Here is a 24463-nt window from a genome sequence, read left to right as displayed (position 1 = left end):
GTATTTTAATTTGAAGGCGATTAAATTTTTGGTGGGGACATTTCAGTAATTGGTGGATATTGGTGGGGACATGTCCCCTTCATCCATGCCAATTCTACGCCCTTGAATTGGTTATACAGTTAACTTGCGTCACACACTTCTCTAAATTTCTGCACATTCATACCTCCTCAAAGCCAGATTACAGTAAAATCATGTCAATTGACATTTGCAGCATAGGACGTGCTTCATTACTTGTTATTTATGTTATTAAGTGTTTAAATGTTTTTAAAAGCACGTAACAGAATTTGTGCCATTTACATGCGCTCTAGGGATCTACGTCCCCACTAATATCAAGAGTAAATCTACGTCCTTGCCCCAATTGCTCCCCAGGTGTGGTTAACAGGTAAAGGCATACAATGTAAATGATCCCCAATTACTCTAACATCTCTCTGGTTTGATGAACACTGCTCATCTCTAGGTCTTTCCCTAACATAGTCTGGATGTTTTGGGAATGTTAAATGCATGTTCAAATCTAAATCGATTGAACATTTGGTCTTGATTTGCCTGACGGAGCCTTTGGCCTGGCCTTTAAAAGAACGCATGCCCTGTTCTCAAGACTTACGGCATGGCCACAGACAAAAGAATGAGAAAAGACAGGCAGAGCTAAATCTGATGTGTAGTTACCTTGGGATTGGTAGTGAATGGAGCTGAGAACTTAACCCGCTAACTATGATAATGGATTGATGTAATTGATTAACAGAATGACTTTTGCATCTTGGCGAGCGCTTTTGTTTGGCTTGTGCCCAATACCTTGACGGCTGTATCTATCTCCACAGGGGATGGGATACACCAAATCCGCGAGGCCCTGAAGATCTTAGCAGAGAGGGTTTTAATCCTCGAGACTATGATCGGTATCCATGGTGAGTAGGAGGCCAGACAATAGGTTTAGGTCTGTTTTCAAAGCACTTAGAAGCAGGGGGCAGAGATTTGAATGCATCTTTCACCACACGACATCTTTGGGAAGTGAGCGAGGAACAAAGTGTGGCAGAGGACAGGGGGGCTCCAAGTGCTCGACCTGCCATCCGTTGAGCCAACCCGCCACCATGCTTGTCAAAACTCTTGATCTTTGATAGGACTTTAATTTGAAGAAGTTCCAAGTACTGCAGGCTGACTTAGAGCTGCTGGCTCGCAGGGTGCAGCTGCTGGAGGCGATCATCTGGCCAGGTAATGCCCGCTCGTATCATCTACTGCCATCTCCTGGCCAGTTACAGGATCAGCAAACAGAGTCCACAAAAGACCAGGACCAGACTCTAGCAGTATTTCACAGTTGTTAAAACTTACCCTCAGGCCATCCAAAATGTAGATGAATTTCCATGATGGTTTTAACGGAAACTGTGGTCCTTGATTATTCACAAGGCTAGGCATCAGCTATCGGCACATATGTTTAGGGCTAAGGTTATATGAAGAGTTCAGATACAAAAACCTCTAAGTGCCATCTCAAATTTCCATCGAAAATTAACATTTTACTCGGCCTCCTTTGTTTATGTTATTTTACTTTAAAGACCAGGAAAAGGACATATTCTTTGCCATAAATGTGATATTACTGAACCTACACACAGGTTCCTGTTAAAAATGCTCATTTTAGAGGACAATTTTAGGTGGCATTCAGAGGTTTTTGCATCTGAACTCTTCATTCATATATATATATATATATATATATATATATATATATATATATAATAATAATATAATATAGGGAGAAGTCAAAATTATTTGCCCTCCCGCTTAACAGAGGAAGGAATTTTCAATTTCCTATAGTAGTATTTCCTATAATATTTTTCTTCTGGAGAAAGTCTTATTTGTTTTTTTTAGATAGGATGAAAGCAGTGAAAAAAAACACACAATTAATTGTCAATTAGCCCCTTAAGTAATATTGTTTTACGATTGTCTACAGGAGAAACCACAGCTACTTTCCTAATTAACCTAGTTAAGCCTTTAAATCGCACTTTAGGCTGAATACTAGTATCTTAACAAATATTTAGTCAAATACTATTTAATGTCATCATGGCAAAGATAAAAGAAATCAGTTATTAGAAATGAGTTATTAAAACTATTGTGTTTATATGTTTATAAATATGTTGTAGTCAGAATTATTACACCCAGTCAACCCCCCTCCCCCACCCCCCCCCCCCCCCTATGAATTTTATAAGCCCCAAAATTATTAGCCCCTTTAAGATAATTTTTTTTCGATAGTCTATACAGAACAAACCATTGTTATATAATAAATTTCCTAATTACCCTAACCTGCCTAGTTAACCTAATTAACCTAGTTAAGCCTTTAAATGTCATTTTAAGCTGTATAGAATGTCTTGAAAATCTAGTCAAATATTATTACTGTCATCATCGCACAGATCAAATAAATAAGTTATTATAAATGAGTTATTAAACTATTATGTTTAGAAATGTGTTGAAAACAATCTCTTCGTTAAACAGAAATTGTGGGAAAAAAATAAACAGGGGGGCTAATAATTCTGACTTCAACTGTATATATGTTTTATGTTTATATATGTGTACATACACACACATACACAAGAAATGATGTATGTATATACAAGATTAATGTGTGTTGCTCTTGACATTACATTATTGAGGTCATATAAAGAGAAATTATTGGTCTTAGCAAGACTGTATATTATTTATTATTTGATCAGCACATCAATGTTTCATCATTTTTGTCATGCTGAACAACACACCCATCATTTTTTACTAATACTACAAACAATATATTTGTTATTGGGGGTAGGCTTGGTAGTTATAAAGGCCTCAAACTTTATTGCATCACATACTATTATGGTAGTAGCACAATCTGATAAATCATCGCAGTATGCTACCAGTTTTTTAGGAAGTGACACAATCTGAGTAAAGAGTGCAGCACACAATTGCCATTCAATGAATAAGCTGGCTAGAGCAACTAAAATGATAAAAGAGAGCAGTGGCTGTGGATGCTTATGTCATTTAAACTGAATTAGCTAACATTCTCAGGACTGTGCCGAAGCTGTCAATTAAAAGATATAGAGTTGTACATAATGTTCAGATTCTTTAACAGAGCAATCATCTTGCATAGACAGACAGACAGACAGACAGACTGACTGACTGACTGACTGACTGATTGATTGATTGATTGATTGATTGATTGATTGAACCTCAAAGTACCAGTTGCTGTTGACTTTGTGATTCAACAAGATCCACAGTTTCATCTAAAACTATTATTTAATGTTGTACTGAAATAAAAAGTCACCTGCATTTTGGGTGACATGAGGGTGAGTAAATAAAAAGCAAAGGTTAGCTTTTGGGTGAACTGCCCTACCTTTAAGTTGTAGATTTGTTCTGGAACGCTGCACAACCACTGTGTATTTATTAGATGACTCTTTGCCATTTACTATGGATATAAATGTGCTGCAACAACCTGGTTCCAAAGTTTCTCTAAAGAGTATAGTGTGATGATGGAGCTATTGTAAATCACCAGTTTGCAAATCAACCCCTAAATATCTGAAAATGACTTTTAACCACTTCTTCCTGTGAATGAAGACCAATCATTACCTACCCAACACAATAAAAATACAGGATTCCAGACTCAAAAATGACTACGTTGAATTTGGTTTCTAAAAGGAAACATTTAGGAGGTGAATGACTTGATAAAGATTGATAGTCAGAACCATCAGGCCATTGAGTGCATAGCCTCTTAATCACTGAATACGTTTACATGGACACCAATAATCCAATTTTAATACAATTAAGACAGTACTCTGATTAAGAGTCTACCATGTAAACAGAGATTTTGATTACTTTAATCCAACTAAAGTCATAAACTAAACAGAAATGTAATTAAGATATGTGGAGTATGCCGATTTTAGTCGCATTATTGAAGTGCAGTACAGACATGTAAACACCGTAATCAAACTATTACCGTTGTGTAGGATTTTGTGGCAGGATAGACTATACCTGCCTGATCTCACGAGAAAACGTAAGTATATTACGTTTTGTCAGTTTAGTGGCTACTTCGTACGAGTTCAGTCGTACGAAATTGTACGATTTTAGAAAGGAGGCGTGGCACCTAACCCCACCTCTAAACCAAACTGTCATTGGGGGATGAGCAAATCATACTAAATTGTACAAATTAGATCGTACGAGTTCATACGAATTAGCCACTAAATCAAAAAGTTACGAATCACCATGAGATTGTGTTGACTATACACACATCTGTTTGACACTATTCTCTGCACCTACCACATCAGTGAAGGACCACAGACACCTGCATCGTGAAACGCTCAGGTTTTGTTCCCATCTGATGTGTGGTATCAAATTCCATTAAAACAATTCATACAGGAGTTCATACTCTCATCAAATATCTCGTTTGTCACAGGGGCATGCATGAAATGTTCCAAGTGAAAGTGCCAAACTGCAGTTAAAGTCGACAAATTAAAAATGAAACACCCAAAATTACATGAAACTCAGAAGGAAACATGGATAGCATAGTGACACAATGACATTAATCAAATTATGTTTATAACATGGAAAACAGGATCATTGAAGGAACATTCAAAAAGTAGCTCGTGTAAACACCTTAATCATAATGTTAATCTTTTAGTTAGATTATGGCAAATCATTTGATTACTGATGTCCATGTAAACGTGGTCACTGATGATCAAAAACAGCAGAAAGCATGTTTATAGAATATATAATACCAGGATGTTTTCTAGTTGTATTTACTGTAATTTTGTTTCCAATTTCCAATCCTGTTACTCTGGTGATAACGATTGTGTTTGTGCCATATATTTCATTTATTTTTGTTCAAAGGAAGAACAATTCGATACAAAGTGATTCAAAATTTAAATAGAGTGTACTCTGGGATTTTATAGATTAGAATGATTTTAGTAAACATAATCAGTTATTAGAATTCTATTTAGAAAATGACATTAAAAGAATATGTACATTCATTTGTCTGAATATTTCAAATGAACTGTGCTAAACAATCAGCAATAACGTGTAGATTTTAAACTATTTTGGATCTGGTTTCCTTTAACAATGTACACAACATAAATCTGTTTGAGACTGTCTTTTTAATTATTCATCTGGTAGAATCGACCTATAAAATCTGTTTCATCAATCAAGTCAATTATGAATAATTCCCTCAACCCACGAACCTCAAGGCTCAATCATTAAAAAGAATTGGTTTATTAGAATCATTTGTTTGTGGTTTAGAAGTCAGTATATGCTCAATTTAAGCACATGACTCAAATTTACAATAATAACTAGATTTAAAGTAATGCATGAATTTATTTTAATTTTAGTCACATTTTCAAGCTATTGTTGCCACTTTTCTTCACGTAAAAATGACCTCTTTAAAAACTCTGCCATCTGAAATAAGTGATCTTTTAGAAGATCTAAAATGGTGGACTTGTCAGATTATAGCCACTTTGCACAGTATTTAAAGTAACAGATTAGCAACTTAGCAGCGCTAACTCTCTGTTCCTCCAACAGAAGCAGACCTCGGGTCAGGCGATGGCCTGTTGGCACACCATCTCCGACGTTCTACCGGATTAAGAGGGCAAGAATGTCATCTTTCCGCATCAACTCTCCTTTAATCACTGCTGAGACCAAGGTTCGAGGGAAATAGTCTGACTATTCCAAGAAAAGCGAAGCCATCATTTCCATCTCGATTCCATCATCCGTAAAAAATTCAACTGAACTGGTAACAAATACACAAGTCTCCTGAGACGCATACACACATTTTACAGATCCAGATGCTTTGGACTATAGTTAATCCCTCAGGGAAGACCAAATGGTGCTGCATAAATTAACCACCTCAAACGGGACTCCACCGGTTCCTAGCACCTCTGGCGTGGTTTGCCATCATGTTGTGTCAATCTCATGACATAACCAAGCAGAATCTGTCTCAGAAGGAATTGTTCAACTCGTTTCAGATGAAAAAGAAAAAGGAAACATGTTTTAGAGTATGATATACAGAAACAGCATTGGTGCTTGTACAACTGTGGGCAAGAAGGGTACAAAATGCGATTGACACGTCAAACGTTTTAAGGAGAGTATCAAATTAAACCATATTGTCTTTCCAGCTGCTGTTAGGAGCTCATGGTAACTTTCAACAAACGTACTGTATGAGGAAAAGAAATGCACATATCGATTCTGCTATTCAGCCAAACGCCACACTTTCCCCAATTTCATTCGTTCCTTAGATTAATGCACTATGTAGATAGAAAATCACCTTGTTTTTTCAAAGAGAAAGGAATGACTGAAGGACAAGTGTATAAACTTTAATAGGACACTTCTAGTGTGATGGAAAATGGTTTTGGGTTTCATCTCCGCTTTGAAAGGACTGAAACGGTCACTCGATTTGAGAACTAGTGAAAATTGTTCCAATATTCTTTTGTTCAAAACATGCCCCTAACAGAATATATAACACATGAGCAGTCATTAAAAATCATATGTGGAACAAATAAAAAATGTGATCGCATGGGTTACACTAAATGATTTGACGTGATTGCATATGTGGTTTTCTGTATAGGTGAGCGTGAATTTAAATGGTTCTTAGGATGCTCTTGCAATTTGTGAGCTAGAGCAGGTTTCCCATCCCTGTTCCACCAACGTACATATTTTGGATGTCTATCTAAACAACTTAACTTCAGATTTTTGGCGGCTCTCATGTTCTGATGAGTTAATTCCAATTGTGTTTGATTAGAGAGAGGTTGAAAATGTGTACCGTTGGTGTGCCTTCAGGAACAATGTTGGGAAACACTGAGCTAGAGGACAATAACCAGATCTGATCAGAGCACAAGGGGAGTTGTGGGAAAAGAGACGCGTATAAAGTGGAATTCTGTTTTTGTTTTCATGCATGTCTTTCCATCACAGTACATGCACATGCATAGACTGGTTTCCTTCCTCAATACCTGTCATGTCTTGTATTCCTATATAAATATTGTGTATTGATTATTTATAGATGATTATTAGCAACTTGATTGTTTTCTTAAACTGTATACCAATTTATGTAACTTCACCTGTATTTTCTTTCCATTTCTAGCCTCTCTGTGTGATTTGTCTTGCCAGTGTGCAGTCTTACCAGTTGGTGTTAAAAACGAAATAAACTTTGTTTCCTTTTTTAAGACAATCCATTATTTTTTCATTCACATACTCAGTACTTCCACGCTACTTTAAGTTGTTGTAAATGTTAGCAAGACACCTTGAGTAACTAGGGGGTTGTTAACTTAAATACTAAATTAATCACCATTTACTCACCTTGATCATTTAACGCTTTATTATGTTTTCTTTTTACACAAAAGTAACATTAAAACCATGTCTTTGTTAATACTAGTGAATAGTCACCAGCATTAAAGGGCAACCTATGAGACTATCATCTTTTGTAAGCTGTTTGGACAAACTGTGTGTAGGTATAGTGTGCCCACAGTCAATATTGGGGTGATATAAACACAGTAAGTCTCTTTTTTTTAATTTTCTAACATTAAAATAGGTCCAAATCCCTCCCATTTGGAGGCTCACCACAACGTGATGTAGGAGTGCGGTGTCCCCCGCCCACCAAATTGATTGACAGCCGCATATTTACGTGTCTTCGTAGTAGGCGTATAATCATATCAACAAGACAGCGCGTGCGCAAAGCAACCGGGATTAAAAGATCTGTTTAGCGCTCTGTGATCATCAATCATCACCAAATGTGATCAAGAATGGTTTTACAAGTTTAAAATGGTTTTAAATCAATGCATGTTTGTGATTAATTACAGCGATTTTACCCTTCTTTATCACCAACAGCAGCATGGTCAGTGCAATTATAAGGAAGACGCTTCAATCCCGGTTGTGGATGTTAATTCAGGTTTATTTTGTACAATAACATGACGGATATCCATACAGCTGTGGATATCAACGTGTATCCTGTCACATTTTGCCATGCAAAAAAGTGCAACGTTAAACATGCGCACTGTGTGTGTAGGTGTGTGTCCGCTGTGTGTGCATGTGAACTTTGTAAAGACATTGTGTGTGACTCATTGTGGCAGAAAGGCTTAAATTAACTCCACTACAAATACATCAAATAATCATTGGGAAAGTTCTTACTGTAGTATTTCTCACAAACGTTACATGAGATCTGCTTCCTTCATGTTGGTGGAAATTGTTTGCAGCCGAGGCGGAAATTGAGGCACACTCTGACAGGCTCATGGGAACGGTGGGCAGAGAGAACTAGCATTAAAGGCACAGCCAACAAAAACAACTACAATGTGTTCAGAGCAGAAAATTCCGTATTCTGAAAGGTCTAATAAATCATCTGATGGGTGTTTTAAGCTGAAATTTTACAAACACATTCTGGAAACACAAAAGACTTTTCTTAAATCTTGAAAAAGGGGTAAACTAGGTGCCCTTTAAGGTTATTAAAAAGACATATTTCATACTAGAGCTGCACAGTGCATCGTTTCAGCATTGATATCACAATGTAATCGATCGCAATAGTCACATCGCAAGATATTTAATGTTAAGTCTATCATATGTCAATGTTAGGTTATAATATATCATTTGCATGTGATTAGAGCCCTATGAGGAGTTTAAAAGCAATCTGGCATAAGAAATCATACCATTAGTAACCTTTATAATGAAATACTGTTAGACTCGGAAAATAATAAAGCTCTGTTTATTTCAACTGTAACTTTTTCTTTATTGTATTTATCTGACTGTGCTTTTATTTTGTTCATTAAATTTTATGCAGACGCACACACTAACAGAATCATTCCAATCCCAACTATTATACAGTCTTTCCAAATAGATATTCAAATCATCTGCATTCATATTGCAATATACATCCAAAACTACCATAGCCATATCACCCTGCAGCCCAAGACCGGTTACTTACTGAAGCTAAGCACGGCTAAGCCTGGTCAGACCCTGGATGGGAGACACATGGGAAAACTAGGTTGCTGTTGGAAGTAGGGTTAGTGAGGCCAGCAGCGGGGCACTCAACCTGTAGTCTGTGTGAGTCCTAAAGCCCCAGTATAGTGAAGGGGACACTATACTGTCAGTGAGTGCCGTCTTTCAGATGAGATGGTTCTGGCTCTCTGTGGTCATTAAAAATCCCGTGGCACTTCTCGTAAAGAGTAGGGGTGTAACCCTGGTGCCCTGGCTAAATTTCCTCAATCGGCCCTCACCCCTCAAATCATCCTCATCCACTGAATTGGCTGCATCACTGTCTCTCCACTCCATCTATAGCTGGTGTGTGATGAGCGCACTGGCGCCATTGTCCTGTGGCTGCCGTCGCATTATCCAAGTGGATGCTGCACAATGGTGGTGGTGTGGAGAGACCCCCCACATGATTGTGAAGTGCTTTGGGTGTATGGCCATACTACTGTATATAAATACACATTACATTACATACATCCCAAACTAACAAGAACAGAAAAACCTGATATTAACCTTGATAACTGATATTAACCTCATAACCGCTGAAAGTCAGGGTTTTTATTAAATAATTCCCCTATCCCTATTATACACCCCAGGTCATATGCCACTACCCTATGTCAGAGACTATTCTTCGATACTTTTGCATCTTTTTTTTAATGTAATGCTGTTCACTTTCTGCTGCCGCTTTATTGACAGGCACAAAAATGACCCGAGAATGAATTATTTTTATTTTTTACAAATAAAAATAAAGCATTAAAACAACACCAGAGTGAGTAAATGATGATTGTTTTCATTTTAGTAAATGATCTCTTTAAATACTGACATACAGTTGAAGTTAGAATTATTAGCCCCCTGAATTATTAACCCCCGTTTATAGAGAATATTTTTTTCAACACTTTTCTAAACATAATAGTTTTAATAACTCATTTCTAATAACTGATTTCTTTTCTCTTTGTCATGATGACAGTAAATAATATTTGACTAGATATTTTTCAACACACTTCTATACAGCTTAAAGTGACATTTAAAGGCTTAACTAGGTTAATTAGGTTAACTAGGCAGGTTAGGGTAAATAGGCAAGTTATTGTATAATGATGGTTTGTTCTGTAGACTTTCTGAAAAAAAAATAGCTTAAACGGGCTAATTTTGACCTTAAAATAGGTTAAACAAATTAAAAACTGCTTTTATTCTAGCCAAAATAAAGCAAATAAGACTTTCTCCAGAAGAAAAAATATTATCAGACATACTGTGAAAATTTCCTTGCTCGGTTAAACTTTATTTAGGAAAAAATGTAAAAAAGAAAAAAAATTCAAAGGGGGGCTAATAATTCTGACTTTGACTGTATGTCTAATAATGTGGATTTAACCACAATGCATGTGTGGTTACGGAGTATGATTTTCTATCAATCCAAACTTCATCATAAAAGCTGCCAAAACCATTGTATAGCTATAATAATTTTCCACACCTCCCATAATCCACTGGAGCTTTCTGTTGTGCACCACAAAGTCACAAAAAATAAGTAAATACTCTCAATGACAGTTCAACTTGCCTAAGTAAAGGAATAGGGCAATGCTTCAATATGAAGCGATCTCCCTGAGCTATGATGCTGACTTCTTCCCTTCGATATGACCACAGTCTCCTCTCCAATCTGATCATCGATAAGCAAAGAGATTGCTCCATCTAGCTGCCCTGTAGCCGCCAGAGCCACTACAGCTTTCTCTGTGGGGAAGCCCATCTTCTCCAGCTGCTGCAACCTGGAGTTGAACAAGATTGATTAAGCCTAAGCATTCAAGTTATCTTTATAATCATTTATAATTGAGGATTGCAGAATGCACTAACCGTAATGAGGATACTGAGGACTTTGGTACTTCCACTTTGTCGGCTGTACCCTCAGGTGCGTCATGGAGAGATGCTAATATTCCTGCTCTTAGCATCTGCTCTTCTAATAACTGTGAATCTGTTGCTAACGGAGACTCCTGGGGCCACTCTGACACAGACTGCTGCCATGTTGAATAATTCTCAGACTGGAATGCACTGGCAAATGGCTCCGGTCTATTACACAACAGTAATTAAACTTGTTAATTCTAGTTATTTCATGTGATCTGAGAAAAGAATAATTAGGTAATATTAGCAAAGAGAATGAACTGACCTTGTTGAGGTGTTGTTGTAAACTGGTAGTTGTAAATGAGAGGTAACAGGGATGTAGGCCCATTTTGGCAAGCAGGCACATGCACCCAGTCTCTCTATCTGCTCCAGCATTTCAATTAACTCATTGTTGTCTGTAGCACATATTAAGGGCATCACTTTATAATTTGGTTAGAAAGAGATATTGTTTCATTAGATATATATATATTTTATACCTTTAAAACTAATTTTAATTGAAGATCAGTTAGGCCTGCCACAGTTACTGATTAATCATCTGATCAAGTTTGTTTGGTATATTTGTAATACGGTACGATAACTGTGCAGTGTAAATGTAAAATGAGGAAAAAATAACCTTTGTGTATCCCATTTTTTTCTTCATTTTATTTATTTTGATAACGTTTGTGATAATAGACAACAAAACAAGTCATTTTTTAAATCTGAAAGGTGAATAAATAAGCTTTCCAATGCTGTACACTTTGTTAGCAATGGACAATATTCAGCAGATACATAACTATATGAAAATATGGACTCTAAAGATTTAAAGCAATCAAAATAACGAGATTTAAAGCATTTAAAGTTGTGCAAATTAAGTTATCAGCAATGCATATTATATTGCTAAATCCAAAAAAATTTAATATATTAAGGTAGGATATTTACAAAATATTTTTTTGGAACATGATCTGTGCTTAATGTTATAATCATTTTTGCATTTTAAAAAAAATCGATAATTTTGACCCAATTTTAATTGCTATTGCCAAAAATACACACGTGCAACATAAGTTTTGTGGTCCAGGGTCTCATATGCAGTGTTTATCTAACCAGCAAACATTTTGCCAAAAAAGCATATTTTTATTCTAATCTTTCATCCTCATTTCCTTTCAAAAATCTATTTTACCTCAGTACTTTCTGGACAAAAATATCCCCATATGTACTTATTAACAGTGATATTTAAGCAAAATCATATCACATACCATATATCTTTCTTTGTTAATAGACATTCATTTTGTTGGGAAAACTTCAAAACTGTAATATAAGATAAAATAATATACATTTTGCTGGTCTCTGGTGTAAATTGTAAAAGAGAAACGTTAAAATTAAAAATACATCTTAAATATTCAGGGCTCGAAAAATTCCTGGTAGCCCTCGGGCAGGCACTAGGCCTGTCATGATATCTATATTTTGTTGTGCAATATATTGCACTAAAATATATTGCGATAAACAATATTGGCATTTTAAGACCATTTTATGAATTTCATTATAAAGCAAGTACACTCTCCCAAAGAACAGATAATTTTTTATTCTTAGGAATATTTAATTTGGAATATTTGATTATAGTCATTTTAATAATGAGGCATTGTTAGACACAATCAGAATGTGAAAACACAATATCCTAAATACATATTTAACAAAAAAGTGCATGGTAAAAAGTAACAGAGGCTGTGATATCTGCTACCAGATCTTTTTTCATTTGTCGGACAGCCACATAAAATATACTATAGTAATTTATGGTAATTAATACAGTGTTTTGTTTATTTTTAAACATACTGACAGCTCCAATTGATACTGATGCTGCACAATCAGCTAAAATGTTGCTAGAATTGGTTTTTGTGTATGGGCGATATATTGCATCTCTCAAAATTATGAGGTCATGTCCATGTATTGTGCGATAAGTCGATATATTAATAATTGTGACAGGCCTAGCAGGCACTCTTCAGTTTTTGGTAGCCCAAATACAAATTTAAGTAGCCCAAATAGACAATACATCGTTGCTAAATAAAAACAAAAACATAATATAATAAAAAGATATAATGGCATTTGTTATAGGCTATATATTCATTTTTAAATAACTAAAATTGTCTTATTTCACTTTTTAAAGTTTTTATTTTATTATTTTTTTAATAACCAAAAAAATGATCTTAAATGAATATTATTTCAGGTTATTTTTTGCAGCTATAAAGACATTTCAATATGTTACAGAGTAGTCATATATACCTACCTGTAAAACCTGAATCATTTTAGTTCTGAGGTAGAGAAGACAAAAATACATATTTCACACAAACTGGAAAATTGTGTCATTATTTTCTCACCCTTCACTCATTTCAGACCTGTTTGTGTTTCTTTCTCTTTTAAACTTTATAACGATCACAGAAAATCTTAGACATGTTTAATGTAGCTAAGTTACATAGAAAAAAACTGCATATATATATATATATATATATATATATATTATATATATATATATAACTACAACATACAGTTAAAGTCAGAATTATTAGCCCCCCATTAAATTTTTTTCTCTTTTTTAAATATTTCCCAAATTATGTTTAACAGAGCAAGGAAATTTTCACAGTAGGTCTGATAATATTTTTTCTTCTGGGAAAAGTCTTATTTGTTTTATTTCGACTAGAATAATTTTTTAAAAACCATTTTACGGTCAAAATTAGCCCCTTTAAGCTATATATTTTTTCTACAGAACAAACCATCGTTATACAATAACTTGCCTAATTACCCTAACCTGCCTAGTTAACCTAATTAACCTAGTTTAGCCTTTAAGTGTCACTTTAAGCTGTATAGAAGTGTCTTGAAAATTTTCTAGTGAAATATTATTTACTGTCATCATGGCAAAGATAAAATAAAACAGTTATTAGAAATTAGTTATGAAAACTATTATGTTTAGAAATGTGTTGAAAAAATCTGCTCTCCGTTAAACAGAAACTGGGAGAAAAAATAAAAAAGGGCTAATAATTCAGGGGGTTGAATAATTCTAACTTCAACTGTAATTGTTTAATTTACAAATATGACTGTAAATCATTAAATACAATTATGTGTTGAATATTAACTATCAGCACAAAATGTATGATGGTGACAAGCCTATTAAATATTGATATAAAAAAATGTAAAGTGATCTGAAATTAGTAAAAAGATGATTAAATAAAATTAAAACAAAATATTTGTCAAAACTGCAGAAAAATACTGGAAATATATTGGAAATAGCTAGACCTCAAGTCCGAGACTTCAAAATATTGTCTCGGACAAAAAAAAAAAAAGTAAAAAGGGCTGTGAACCATTGGTGTAGTAAAGGATACAGTTGAGTCCCAGGCAAATGGCATAGAAGTGCAGCAGGCCTGGAGCACTGGGTAGGAGGAAGAGGTCAAAGATCAACAAGAGCCAAGGCAAGAACCAGACAGGAACAAAGCGCAGGACTCTCCTCTGCTTGACCTGTCGACACTGAGCCGTGAGCAGGGCAAGGTGAGTAGCTGCGTATCCAGAGACCCTGCTGGCTTCATCTCCAGTAACAAAGAGAAACAGGGCATAAATAGGAGGAAGGAGCAGAGTGGAGATAAAGGAGAGGGTGAGGAAGGTAAAAGTCCCCCATCTTCTCTCCTGACAGGGCCCGATCCACAGCAGCAGGGAGATGTTGTGGAGAAATGAGGTCAGCTCTTCGTTACTGAAGGCGTAGAAGATGAAATCTGCAATACACAAGAAAGTGAATGACAAGAATAAAATAAAAAGTGCATAATCTAATAGTGTACTGCTTACCATAAAATCCAGGAAATTCCCCACCTGGTCCTAAACTTAGACTGGCATGTATACCACAGAGCCAAGTCGACACAATTAATAACAGGATTAAAAATGTTCCACTACAACACCCTGGACGGTTTGATCCAGACCACATCCATGCCGGAAATATATTATTAAGCATTGTAAACTGACAAACGCATTACCAATGACTACATGTATATATCTCAATATATGCTTAACGTTGTGTCAGATATATCATAGCTAACGTTATCCATGTTTTCAATTGCACTTCACTGCCAGACGCTAGCATCCTAGCAACGGATAACAAGAGTAATTACAACCAGTTGTATTTATATCGTATTTATTTTAATAATTGTAAATTATAAACGAGACTAAACAACACCGATGTTACTTGACAACCCTTTTATTTTGACAGCGAGTAACTTCCTATAACGGGAGAGCGCATTCACATTGGGGGATTACATGTTTGTTTTGTAAACGTTTTAAATGTGTAATCATGAAACAATATGTTGATATTGTACAGTGAAAGGATTTGTGTTATTTAACAATTTATCGAATTAATTGTACAATTTTAAGGTAAATAAAAGGTTAATGTGTAGAAACGTATTTCTGTCTGCCCCCCTCTACTATCGGTGTCTTGTTGGTACGCTCCGTTTTGCTTTCACGCATGCGTACTTATCGCGCATGCACCTTTGCGCCTCACACCGCACACTGTTCTCCAACGGAAAGATGGCGTCAGTCACGAGTGAGTTTTTAAATCGTTTTTCTTGTTTGAAATTTAAGTCTTGAATTTGTTTACAGTAAAATATTCTCTCAAATTTAAGTAAATGTTAAATTATATTACGAATTCCAGTTATTATATGTAGATATTTGACGTTTTTTTCGAGCGTGCGGCCTTAAGTTTGTGTTTTTAGGTCAAGGTTTTTGTTTGAAGCTAACCGCTCGAAAACGCGACTCAGCTTGTTTTTTAAAGTCCGGTTGTTCAATTAAAACAACACTGGTTCACGTTAGAATCAAATACTTCACTTTTGATGTGTTTTTCTTGTGTTTTAATGGTTCACGCACTTCTCGGTGTTTCGCAAACGGTAGCAGGCGTGGTTTAAAAACAGCGGGATCGAGTGCGCATGACGAACATAATGTTTAGTTTTCTTTGTTTAGCGTTCTTATATAAAGACATTTTAAATTAAATTTCATGTAAGCCTTTATTTTTTGTATTGCTCATTATCGCATGTAAACGTAGAGTTAAAGAGTAAAACTTTAAAGTGTGCGCTTTTTGTTAACTGAACCCAAACGTAAGCGTGAATTCATTGTTATGAACTCGTGTCTTGTGATAGTTTCAATGCTTTAACAGCCAAATCCGTCTTGTTGGTGTAAGGTTTGTTCCAACCGAATGGCTGAAATTAAACAGGGGCTGCACTTCTTTGTCTTGTTGTGTTTGCCCACGTCCTGCATCGTTATTGGACCATAATAAACCCTGAATGTCCAGTCAGCTGTTTGCAGGTCGTCTAACCTTTGTAATGATTTATTTCCCTGTAGATTATAGCAGCTACAACCAAGCTGGAGCACAGCAGTCGTAAGTCCACCTCTCCTGATTACTAAACTCTGGACCTAGTTCTTGTGTATGACTTGATCAAATAAAGTGTCTATTTTGTTTACGCAGTATGGCTCATACACTGCACCTCCTGCTCAGACCTATGGACAGACTGCACAGGATGTACACAATCACTTCTCAACATGTACTATAATTTACATGGCTGACGTAATCGCCATAACAATAACTTACCCAAAGTCAGTAGACATTAGTGTGTTAAAGCATGTTTTTCTGTTGTCTAGCCTTTTTACAGTATCATTTTTTTTTACTGTAAAAAGTTAGCTTAAACTGTTTACAAACAATAGTTCTTGGTAATATTTACTACGCAAATTCAATACAGCCACTATGTGCTATTCAATATAAAATTCAATTAGATTTTTTTTCTTAAATTTAGTTGTCTAATGTAATGTTTTGTGTAAAATAAAAGCAAAGGCATGTAATTGATAATTTTTTTTATTTTTTTTTTGCAGCAGGGATATACTCAGCCAAGATTACAGCTCCTATGCTCAGCCCGCTGCTGCTCCCGAGGCCACCTACAGTCAGGCAGCGCCCTCTGCTGGAGCATATGCGCAACAGCAGTACGGATCCACATATGGGCAAGCAGCAGCAACAGCGGCTGCAGCACCAGGTGCTTATTCACTTTTGTTTGTGTGTTAGTAAAAATGGCGGGAGCATGACTGCACGGTTTTCATGTTAATGGATTTTCCTCCATCCATGATAATTGTAATGCTGATTTATAATGGTTCCGAACCTCCTTTTTTACTGCAGGCAAATAAATGGTTATGTCATGCCTATCAATTATAAAGCGTGTTCGAATACAGATTGATGCTTAGCAGTAAACAATGAGTCACATGCTTGGGGTGCAGTGGTGGAAACATTGTATTTTGTATATAAACTGTTATTTCGGCATTTAAGTGGGAAAGTCAAGTAGGGCTTGGGCTCCACAGTATATAAACTTACCCATTGCTAGAATAGTTTATACAAATTTGTCTCACAGACGGTGTGAATTTACATTAGTGCCAAACATTTGTTTCATGCATGGGTTTGTTTATCCAAATTTAACCAATAAGATTAAACTATACTGTCATCCTTTTTCATTCTTAAATTTTCAATTTCCTAAACAATTTTTACGGTGTGCAAATTTAACGCAACGTGCAAATACTGAGGCACTGACATTAAAACCGTAAATTAGAACTTTATCCTGGGTTTAGGTGCAAAGTTGCACATCCCAGGATTTCATTAACTTGAGGTTTAAACAACCCTGGCTTAACACGCAAGGTTCTAAAGCCCTATATTTTACCTACGAGTGGGTCACATGCACAGTGTTTCTAAAGATGTTTATTTTGTAAAATAATTAAATTGAATTCCCATGAGGTGCACCAGTTGGTTTTGGAATTATTTGTCAATTTATTTAGCTGTATCAGAAGAATACTGTGTACTCTCTGTGACACTGTTCAGTGAGACTGTAATGGCTTGTACACAAAACAGCAGGAATTTATTCATTTTCTGGCCACTACAGTGCTAGTGAACACTGTGTGGATTGTTGTAGTCCTCAACTCTTCACATTAGACTCGTTAACTTCTGCTTTCTAATTTTGCTCTCCTGCTTGTGAGGGTTATGCTATTTATTCAGGTGCACACAGAAAATGATTACTGTAGCTAATTTTACGTCACTGTTCTCCTCCTCAGCTGCCTATGGAACTCCACAGCCAGGAGCCTATACTCAGCCTGCCCAGAGTTATGGGGCCAGCAGCTACACCGGCTCCACTGCTGCCCCCTACAGCCCAGGCTTCCTATGGCTCTCAGCCCGGATACTCTACCCAGCCGGCCTATTCTGGCTACAGCAGCAGCCTGCTGCCTCCGCTCCTCAGAGGTAACCGGACCATCTCCTAGTGTAGCACATCAACAGGATGCAGAAATGCAGCCTCCTGCAGTCTCTCCATATGCTGTTCTACCCTCACGCTGCATGAACCTGAACACCGCTTCTAACGCACAGTTCTGTTTTTCTTTCTGTAGTGAAAAATATTAAAGACAGTATAATGTGGAGAGTAGCAATTAACCTTCCATTCAAATGTTTTATCAAGCCTGTCCAATCTCATACAAATCCGAGCCTGAAAGAGATTTGAAGCCAGCCTCTTATTCTCACCTAGACTGCATTTATCTAAAAAAACTAAGTTGATGAATAGAAAGTGTCTAGATACATTTAAATGGTAAATCCAAAAGAATGGCATTTATTTGAATTTTACCAATTTAATCCTTAAATTAAAAATAAATTGTCACATTTCATCAATTTGGTATTATGTATATAATTATATTACACATTAAATTATTTCGTCATTTGATAGTATGTATCCCTTAATGTATAAAATTTTCCCAGTTACAGTGCAAGCAGCCAGCCGGCCTACAACCAAAGTGCCTATTCGCAGCCTGCAGGCTATTCTCAGGCAGGATACCAGGCTCAGCAGCCAGGCTATGGACAGCAGCAGCAGCAGAGCGCCTATGGACAGGGACAGCCACCTCAACAGCACCAGCAAGGCCCGCCTGCTGCCTACCCTCCTCAGGGGAGCAGTTCTTATGCACAGACTCAGTACAGCCAACAGAGTGCGCCACAGAATGATTACCAGCAGAATCCTTATAGTAAGTCCACATTCCACTTTGGTAGTGTTTTCAGTTTTTCATCAAGTACTGAGCCAGATGCTTGGTGTGCAATCTTTCCTGTAGACAGTTACAGCCAGGGTGGTGTGAAGCGGAGGTTACCCTGGGTCACAGCGCGGCGGATACCAGGATGGTGGCCGAGATGGTTATGACCGTGGAGGACCTCGAGGCCGTGGTATGGGCCGCGGTGGCATGGGGTAAGTTCAAACATTCTTAGTCTAACTAACGGTTTTTGTTCTCCCTCTCACTCATTTCACGGAGTGCATTCATCACCACTTCCAGGCTTTGTATGTGCAGGCGTCTAAGGAGTGAATTTTCTTCTCTAGCTTGTCCAAACATTTATTTGATTTGTAGAGGTTTTTCACCACAAGGGTATTGTTTGCAGAGATTATTCACTTTGGGTTCATTTACTGTAGTTTTTATTTATTTATTTTTTTTTTTTTTGAGAAACTCCTGGAGAGTCGAGTGTCCTGTGGAGTTTAGTTCCAACCCCAATTAGACAGACCTGAACCAGCTAATTAAACTCCAATTAAACTTTTTTTTTTTTTTTTTTTTTTTTTTTTTGTGTACTAGAAAAATCTAGTTTGAGTAGTGTTGAGGTTGGAGCTAAATTATGCACGACGCCAGCCCTCCAGTACAGAGTTGGGCACCTTTCGTTAAATGCATATTTAAGATGGAGGTTTTTTTTTTCCTCAAATTTACAGTTTTTGCATTTTTGTGAAATCAGTTATTTTAAGAGTTTCTCCTTCTATAAATTATTTTGTAAGGTTGGTTTGAGTTGAGGTTTCTCTATAATTCAAGATGTGGTACTAAAAAAGAAAACTTTGGTTTGGCTGTTTAAGGCTCTGTACCGTACTGCTGTTTAGGTTTTTGTGGGTAAAAGGAAAAAAATAGCAAACAAGACATTTTTGAGAATTTGGTAGTTTTCTCTGAAATGTTTTCTTTGGCAGATGGTGGCACCAATTCTGGGTTTTGAAGTTTTATCCTTACTGGGTTATACAATTTAAAGGAAATTGTTGTTTTTACAAGTATGCAGAACTTGATCGGGTTTCAAGAGGGTCAGTTCAAGTTGTACAGTTGGTTTAATAAAAGAATTTAAGAAATGGTTGGAGTAACCTTGAAGACAATCTTTGGATGTTTAATGGACATTTACGGTGATGTACTTTATTGAGGTAAGAATTTTATTTTGTGAAAACAACTTTTTAAGCACTTCCACGTAGGTGCTTTTATTAACCCATAAAATTAATCATTGTTTGTAAACCAAATAAGATGTATAAACCCAACATAATTTGTGTTCCAATTGAATTTGTTTCAGGGGACGGTGAGCATGCTATTTTACACAATTCTTATATTAAAATTTATACATTTTTCATGTCCTTAATATTTTTGCATTTGTGAACTGTTTTTCTGATTTCAGAGGTCTTGTTTTTAACATTCTTTGTCACATTTATACGCTGCAGGTATCAAAGATCGATGTAAGAACAGCAGTACTTATTCTAAGTACCTTTTTTCAAGGCAACAACTCGAACCATGGGGAATGTTCTTGATTTTAGGGGTGTTTGTTATGAATTTACCTAGTGTTTTGGACCATTTTGTTTTAGTCAGCATATTTGTGACTTTATTATTATTTATTTTTTTTACCCTTTGATCACCCATTGTAAACATTCACTTTTTTGCTCAGTATTTTTGAATGTACTGTTGTTCAATGCTGACCTTTTTATTGGTTAAATTTGGGTTCAGATTGCTAAAGATTGTTTTTTTTTTTTTTTTTTTTTTTTTGCCACAAATTGCTGTATTGTTATCTGTATTGATTGTAACCCAAAAGAATAAGGCCATCAAGCTAACTTCATAATTTTTCCCACTTTAAAAAAGGTATACAGCAAGGCAATGTCTTTCTGGTCCTGTGTGGTTGTTTAAATGTTAATTTTTGCAACTGAAGAATGTATAGAAATCATGAAGCTGTCCCAGTAATTAACAAAATATTGTGAAATATTACATGAGACCTTTGCATAGTTAGAGGGGGGATTTTGTGTTCATTTCCTACTGAAGTCCTATGGTTGGAGACTAAATGGAATATCGCCTTCATATCTTCATGTTTTAGCATCGCTGGAGACAGAGGGGGCTTCAATAAGCCTGGTGGTAAGTTCCTAAAGCGTTATCCATTGGTTAGTCCACTCGACTTTTAATATAGAGGCCATTTACGCCTATGTGTCCTTAACCTTTCATTGGTGTGTGCCACTTTTGCCACTTAAAAAAAAAACAACAACAAAGAGTGTTCTGGTGGTTTATATTTGGTGTATATATTTGGATTTCTTCAAAAGTTGACGTGTCCTTTGACAAAGCGTCTTTTTTTTAATTCTACATTTGACATTTTCATTTCATTATGAGAATCAATTGTGGTCCAGGGTAATCCTGAAAATGGTCACATTTTCTCTGCATTTAATTCTGCTCAGTTTTTATTTTTTTGGTCTTGACAGGTTGTTTATTTTTTTTTTATTGTTTTGCTAGTCATGGTATCATTTACTAATAGCATTTCTTATTTTTCTTTGATTTTTGCGGAAACCCAGGACCCATGAGAGGGGGAATGGATCGTGATATGGGTACGTTTTCTTCATGCACGCTTAGACCATTAAAATTTATTAAAGTGATAGAGAAGGGAAAGCCTTCATTGATAATTCAAATGCTGTTCTATGCAGTAATACTGAAGCCCTACATTTGGAGATTACAGAATGTTAAATACCTGTATCTGATGTTAAACTTATTTTAAATCTGTATATTGAGAAATGGCAAATGGACTGGGATGAATGTAGGAATAACAAATTGTATGAAGTGAATCCATTTGTAAATGAAAGAAATAATTATTTTGAAAATAGACATGACCAGGTCGTACATACGAGATGTAGAATTGGACACAAGACTTACACATGCATATTTATTGAAAGGGGAAGAAAAACCTATTTGTGACTTGTGTAAGAATATTTGACGATAAAACATTTAATAGAATATGTATTTTTAAACAATGTTAGAGAATGTTTTTATTCGGGAAATATTTGAAGTGAAATGTTTTGAAAAGGTGCCTTCTGGAGCAATTTTAGAATATTTATCTATAATCAAACTAAAAGATTGTATATTGTATATATTTTCAGTGTTGCAACTTGTGTTTTTATTTATTTTATTTTTTACGATGTATGTTTAAGAAACTGATGATATATATTGTATATTTAGTATATGTTTTTGCCATGAATCTAGCCGATGCTGCTGATATGGCATTAAAACTTAAATTAATAAATGCAGTAATACTGAGAAATTAAGCCAATTCATTTTCAATATGGATATCCTCTAATATTCTACAGCATTTCAGTAACCCTGATTTACAGCAAATGTAGAATTGTTGCTAAATCTTTTTCTCAAACACACAGGCCATCCAGGAGAGCAGGACTCTGAGAACAGCACCATCTATATCACGGGTCTCACTGAGAATGCCACTCTACCAGAGATGGCTGAGTTTTTCAAGCACACTGGAGCAATTCGGGTGAGAAAATATTAATCAAGATGGTTAATTCTGATTAATTGGTTGAACTGTTTTAATAATGACTTTGGTATTCTCTTGCAGATAAATCGCCGTTTAAATCAACAGCCATACACATCTATACAGACAAAGACAGCGGCAAGCCAAAGGGGGATGCCACACTGTCCTATGAGGAACCTGCATTTGCCAAAGCTGCTGTTGAACATTTTGATGGTTGTTTGTTTGCTGCTTTTATCATACTTCTATCACTTTGGATTTATTTTTATTCTGCCACTTGAATTTGCCATCTGTGTTTTACATTTCAAAAAAAAGGAAAGGAGTTCCAGGGCGGAGATTAAAGGTCTCTATGGCTCGCCGGAAGCCATGATTGGGGGGATGAGAGGAGGAATGCCAATGCGAGGTGGCCCTGGGATGGATCGTGGAGGTATAATAAATCCCCAAGGCATCAAGTGTCCTTCAACCAGAAGGTGTTTGTTATTAATGACTTTGTTGCAATTGCAGGTATGATGGGAAGCGGAGGTGAGAGAGGCGGCTTTCCCCCGCGTGGTGGCCCTCGAGGTGGAATGGGCTGGAACGGCGGCCCTCAAGCAGGAAATGTGCAGAAAAGAGCTGGAGACTGGAGTGTCCTAACGCGGTGAGTGGTGCATCATACTAGATGAATTAATTTGGCTCCTGAATATGCATGAATCTAAATGAATACATTTTTAGTGGCTGTGGGAAATCAGAACTTCTCCTGGAGAATGGAGTGTAACCAATGTAAAGCTCCAAAAACCCGAAGGCCTTGGAGCTCCTCCTCCCTTCCCTCCTGGAGGTACATGCAGATTAAAGTCTGCTATCATTTGGCTGTTATTAGTAATCTTTCCTTGTGTCTGAGTTTGTGGTTTAAACTGTGTGTCTGGTCTAAGGAGGTGAACGTGGCAGGGGTGGCATGAGGGGCAGAGGAATGGATCGCGGTGGGCCGGGAGGAATGCGCGGAGGCTGGGGAGGAGATCGCGGAGGCTTCAGAGGCCGTGGTGGAATGGATAGGGGTGGATTCAGAGGTGGTAGCAGGGGTGGTCCTCCCATGGACAGAGGTAGAAGAGGCATGGGACCCCCAGGCAAGATGGAAATGAGGTGAGCATCATGTGCTGCAAGTGTTAACAAATGCAAAATGCTTTAGTGCTTGTGCTGCATATAGAGACGGTTTCTTTTGCTCTCTTAACAGGGATCATCGTCAGGAGCGCAGAGAAAGACCATACTGAGTTCACGCATCAAGCAAAAGGAAATTACATAGAGGAAGGAAAAATTTTAAAAGTCCTTTTTATTTATGATTCCATATTTATACATGGTTATCTCTTTTGCTTGCTTTTAGTTTTTAATTTCACTGTTTTTAGTTAAGCCTTTTGTTTTTTTTTTTATGTTGTAATTGATTTCTTTTTATATTAAAAATACTCAGTTGCCCTGTAGTCATTATTTTTGGGGATGTCTATCTTGCATGTCTCTGTGTAGCTGTATGTACTTTAAACAATTTTTTTAAAAATAAACTTTTCCACCTCCAGTTTTTTTGCGTTTTGTCATTTGTTGAATAAATATTCATAAAATAAATTTAATATTCAACTTCATGTTTTTATTACATTAATGGAGTAAGCTAGTGGCATGCACTGTAATAAGTGCAATCAGACTTGAACCATCAGGTGTCTCGGTTGTTTAGCTAAACGAGATGTTTTCATCAGTCACGTGTATGAGAACAGATTTATCTGCTGAGTATTGTATAAAATGATGCCAGCTTTTATCGGAGCATGACTAAGCCTCCATTAGAGCCTTCTGATGAACATTCTGTCGGTTTATTTGGATTTACGTAATCTGATTTCTAGCTTTATTTATTTTTCAATAAAATGCATTATTTCAAGAAGCATTCAACGTCATCTCAAATTGCAACTGCTAAGATTTTGGGCATTTACGTTTTGCGAATGTGCTACAGTCGTAAGCTGTTTCATAAAGCAAGTTGAAGTATTCATTCATTCCTTTTCTTTTCAGCTTAGTCCCTAAAATTATTCAAGGGTTGCCACAGTG

General features: G+C 36.4%; 3 protein-coding genes across 3 annotated transcripts in view; 2 read left to right on the top strand and 1 right to left on the bottom strand.

The window, feature by feature from the left end:
• Nucleotides 1–6294, top strand: part of emid1 (EMI domain containing 1) — a 113606-nt gene extending 107312 nt beyond the window's left edge. The window contains 3 exon segments of the mRNA XM_056456782.1: nt 1113–1203; nt 5521–5541; nt 5544–6294. Of these exon segments, the coding sequence (XP_056312757.1) occupies nt 1113–1203; nt 5521–5541; nt 5544–5656 (225 nt within the window). The 3' untranslated portion in view covers nt 5657–6294.
• A 4063-nt stretch (nt 6295–10357) lies between these two features.
• Nucleotides 10358–15039, bottom strand: rhbdd3 (rhomboid domain containing 3). Its single transcript, XM_056457753.1, has 5 exons — nt 14635–15039; nt 14181–14564; nt 11099–11228; nt 10789–11001; nt 10358–10703 (listed from the first exon to the last, which is right to left on the bottom strand). The coding sequence occupies exons 1-5, from the start codon at nt 14795–14797 to the stop codon at nt 10499–10501; spliced, it is 1095 nt and encodes a 364-aa protein (XP_056313728.1). The 5' UTR covers nt 14798–15039; the 3' UTR covers nt 10358–10498.
• Nucleotides 15040–15351: 312 nt separating this feature from the next.
• On the top strand, nt 15352–23948 carry ewsr1b (EWS RNA-binding protein 1b). Its single transcript, XM_056457752.1, is given in 23 exon segments — nt 15352–15382; nt 16174–16214; nt 16298–16351; nt 16702–16713; nt 16715–16856; nt 17917–18002; nt 18004–18067; nt 18070–18100; nt 18605–18864; nt 18949–18971; nt 18973–19079; nt 20984–21021; nt 21450–21482; nt 22302–22414; nt 22496–22514; nt 22517–22627; nt 22732–22773; nt 22776–22835; nt 22913–23032; nt 23120–23178; nt 23180–23222; nt 23317–23524; nt 23616–23948. Coding segments are annotated over 23 exon segments (1719 nt in total). The 5' UTR covers nt 15352–15366; the 3' UTR covers nt 23653–23948.
• The last annotated feature ends 515 nt before the right edge of the window (nt 23949–24463 follow it).

The sequence above is a fragment of the Danio aesculapii genome, chromosome 5 (assembly GCF_903798145.1).
Source record: "Danio aesculapii chromosome 5, fDanAes4.1, whole genome shotgun sequence".
NCBI lineage: Eukaryota > Metazoa > Chordata > Actinopteri > Cypriniformes > Danionidae > Danio > Danio aesculapii.
The sequence above is the reverse complement of the archived record's forward strand: the minus strand, read 5'-3'. Positions and strand labels throughout refer to the sequence as shown.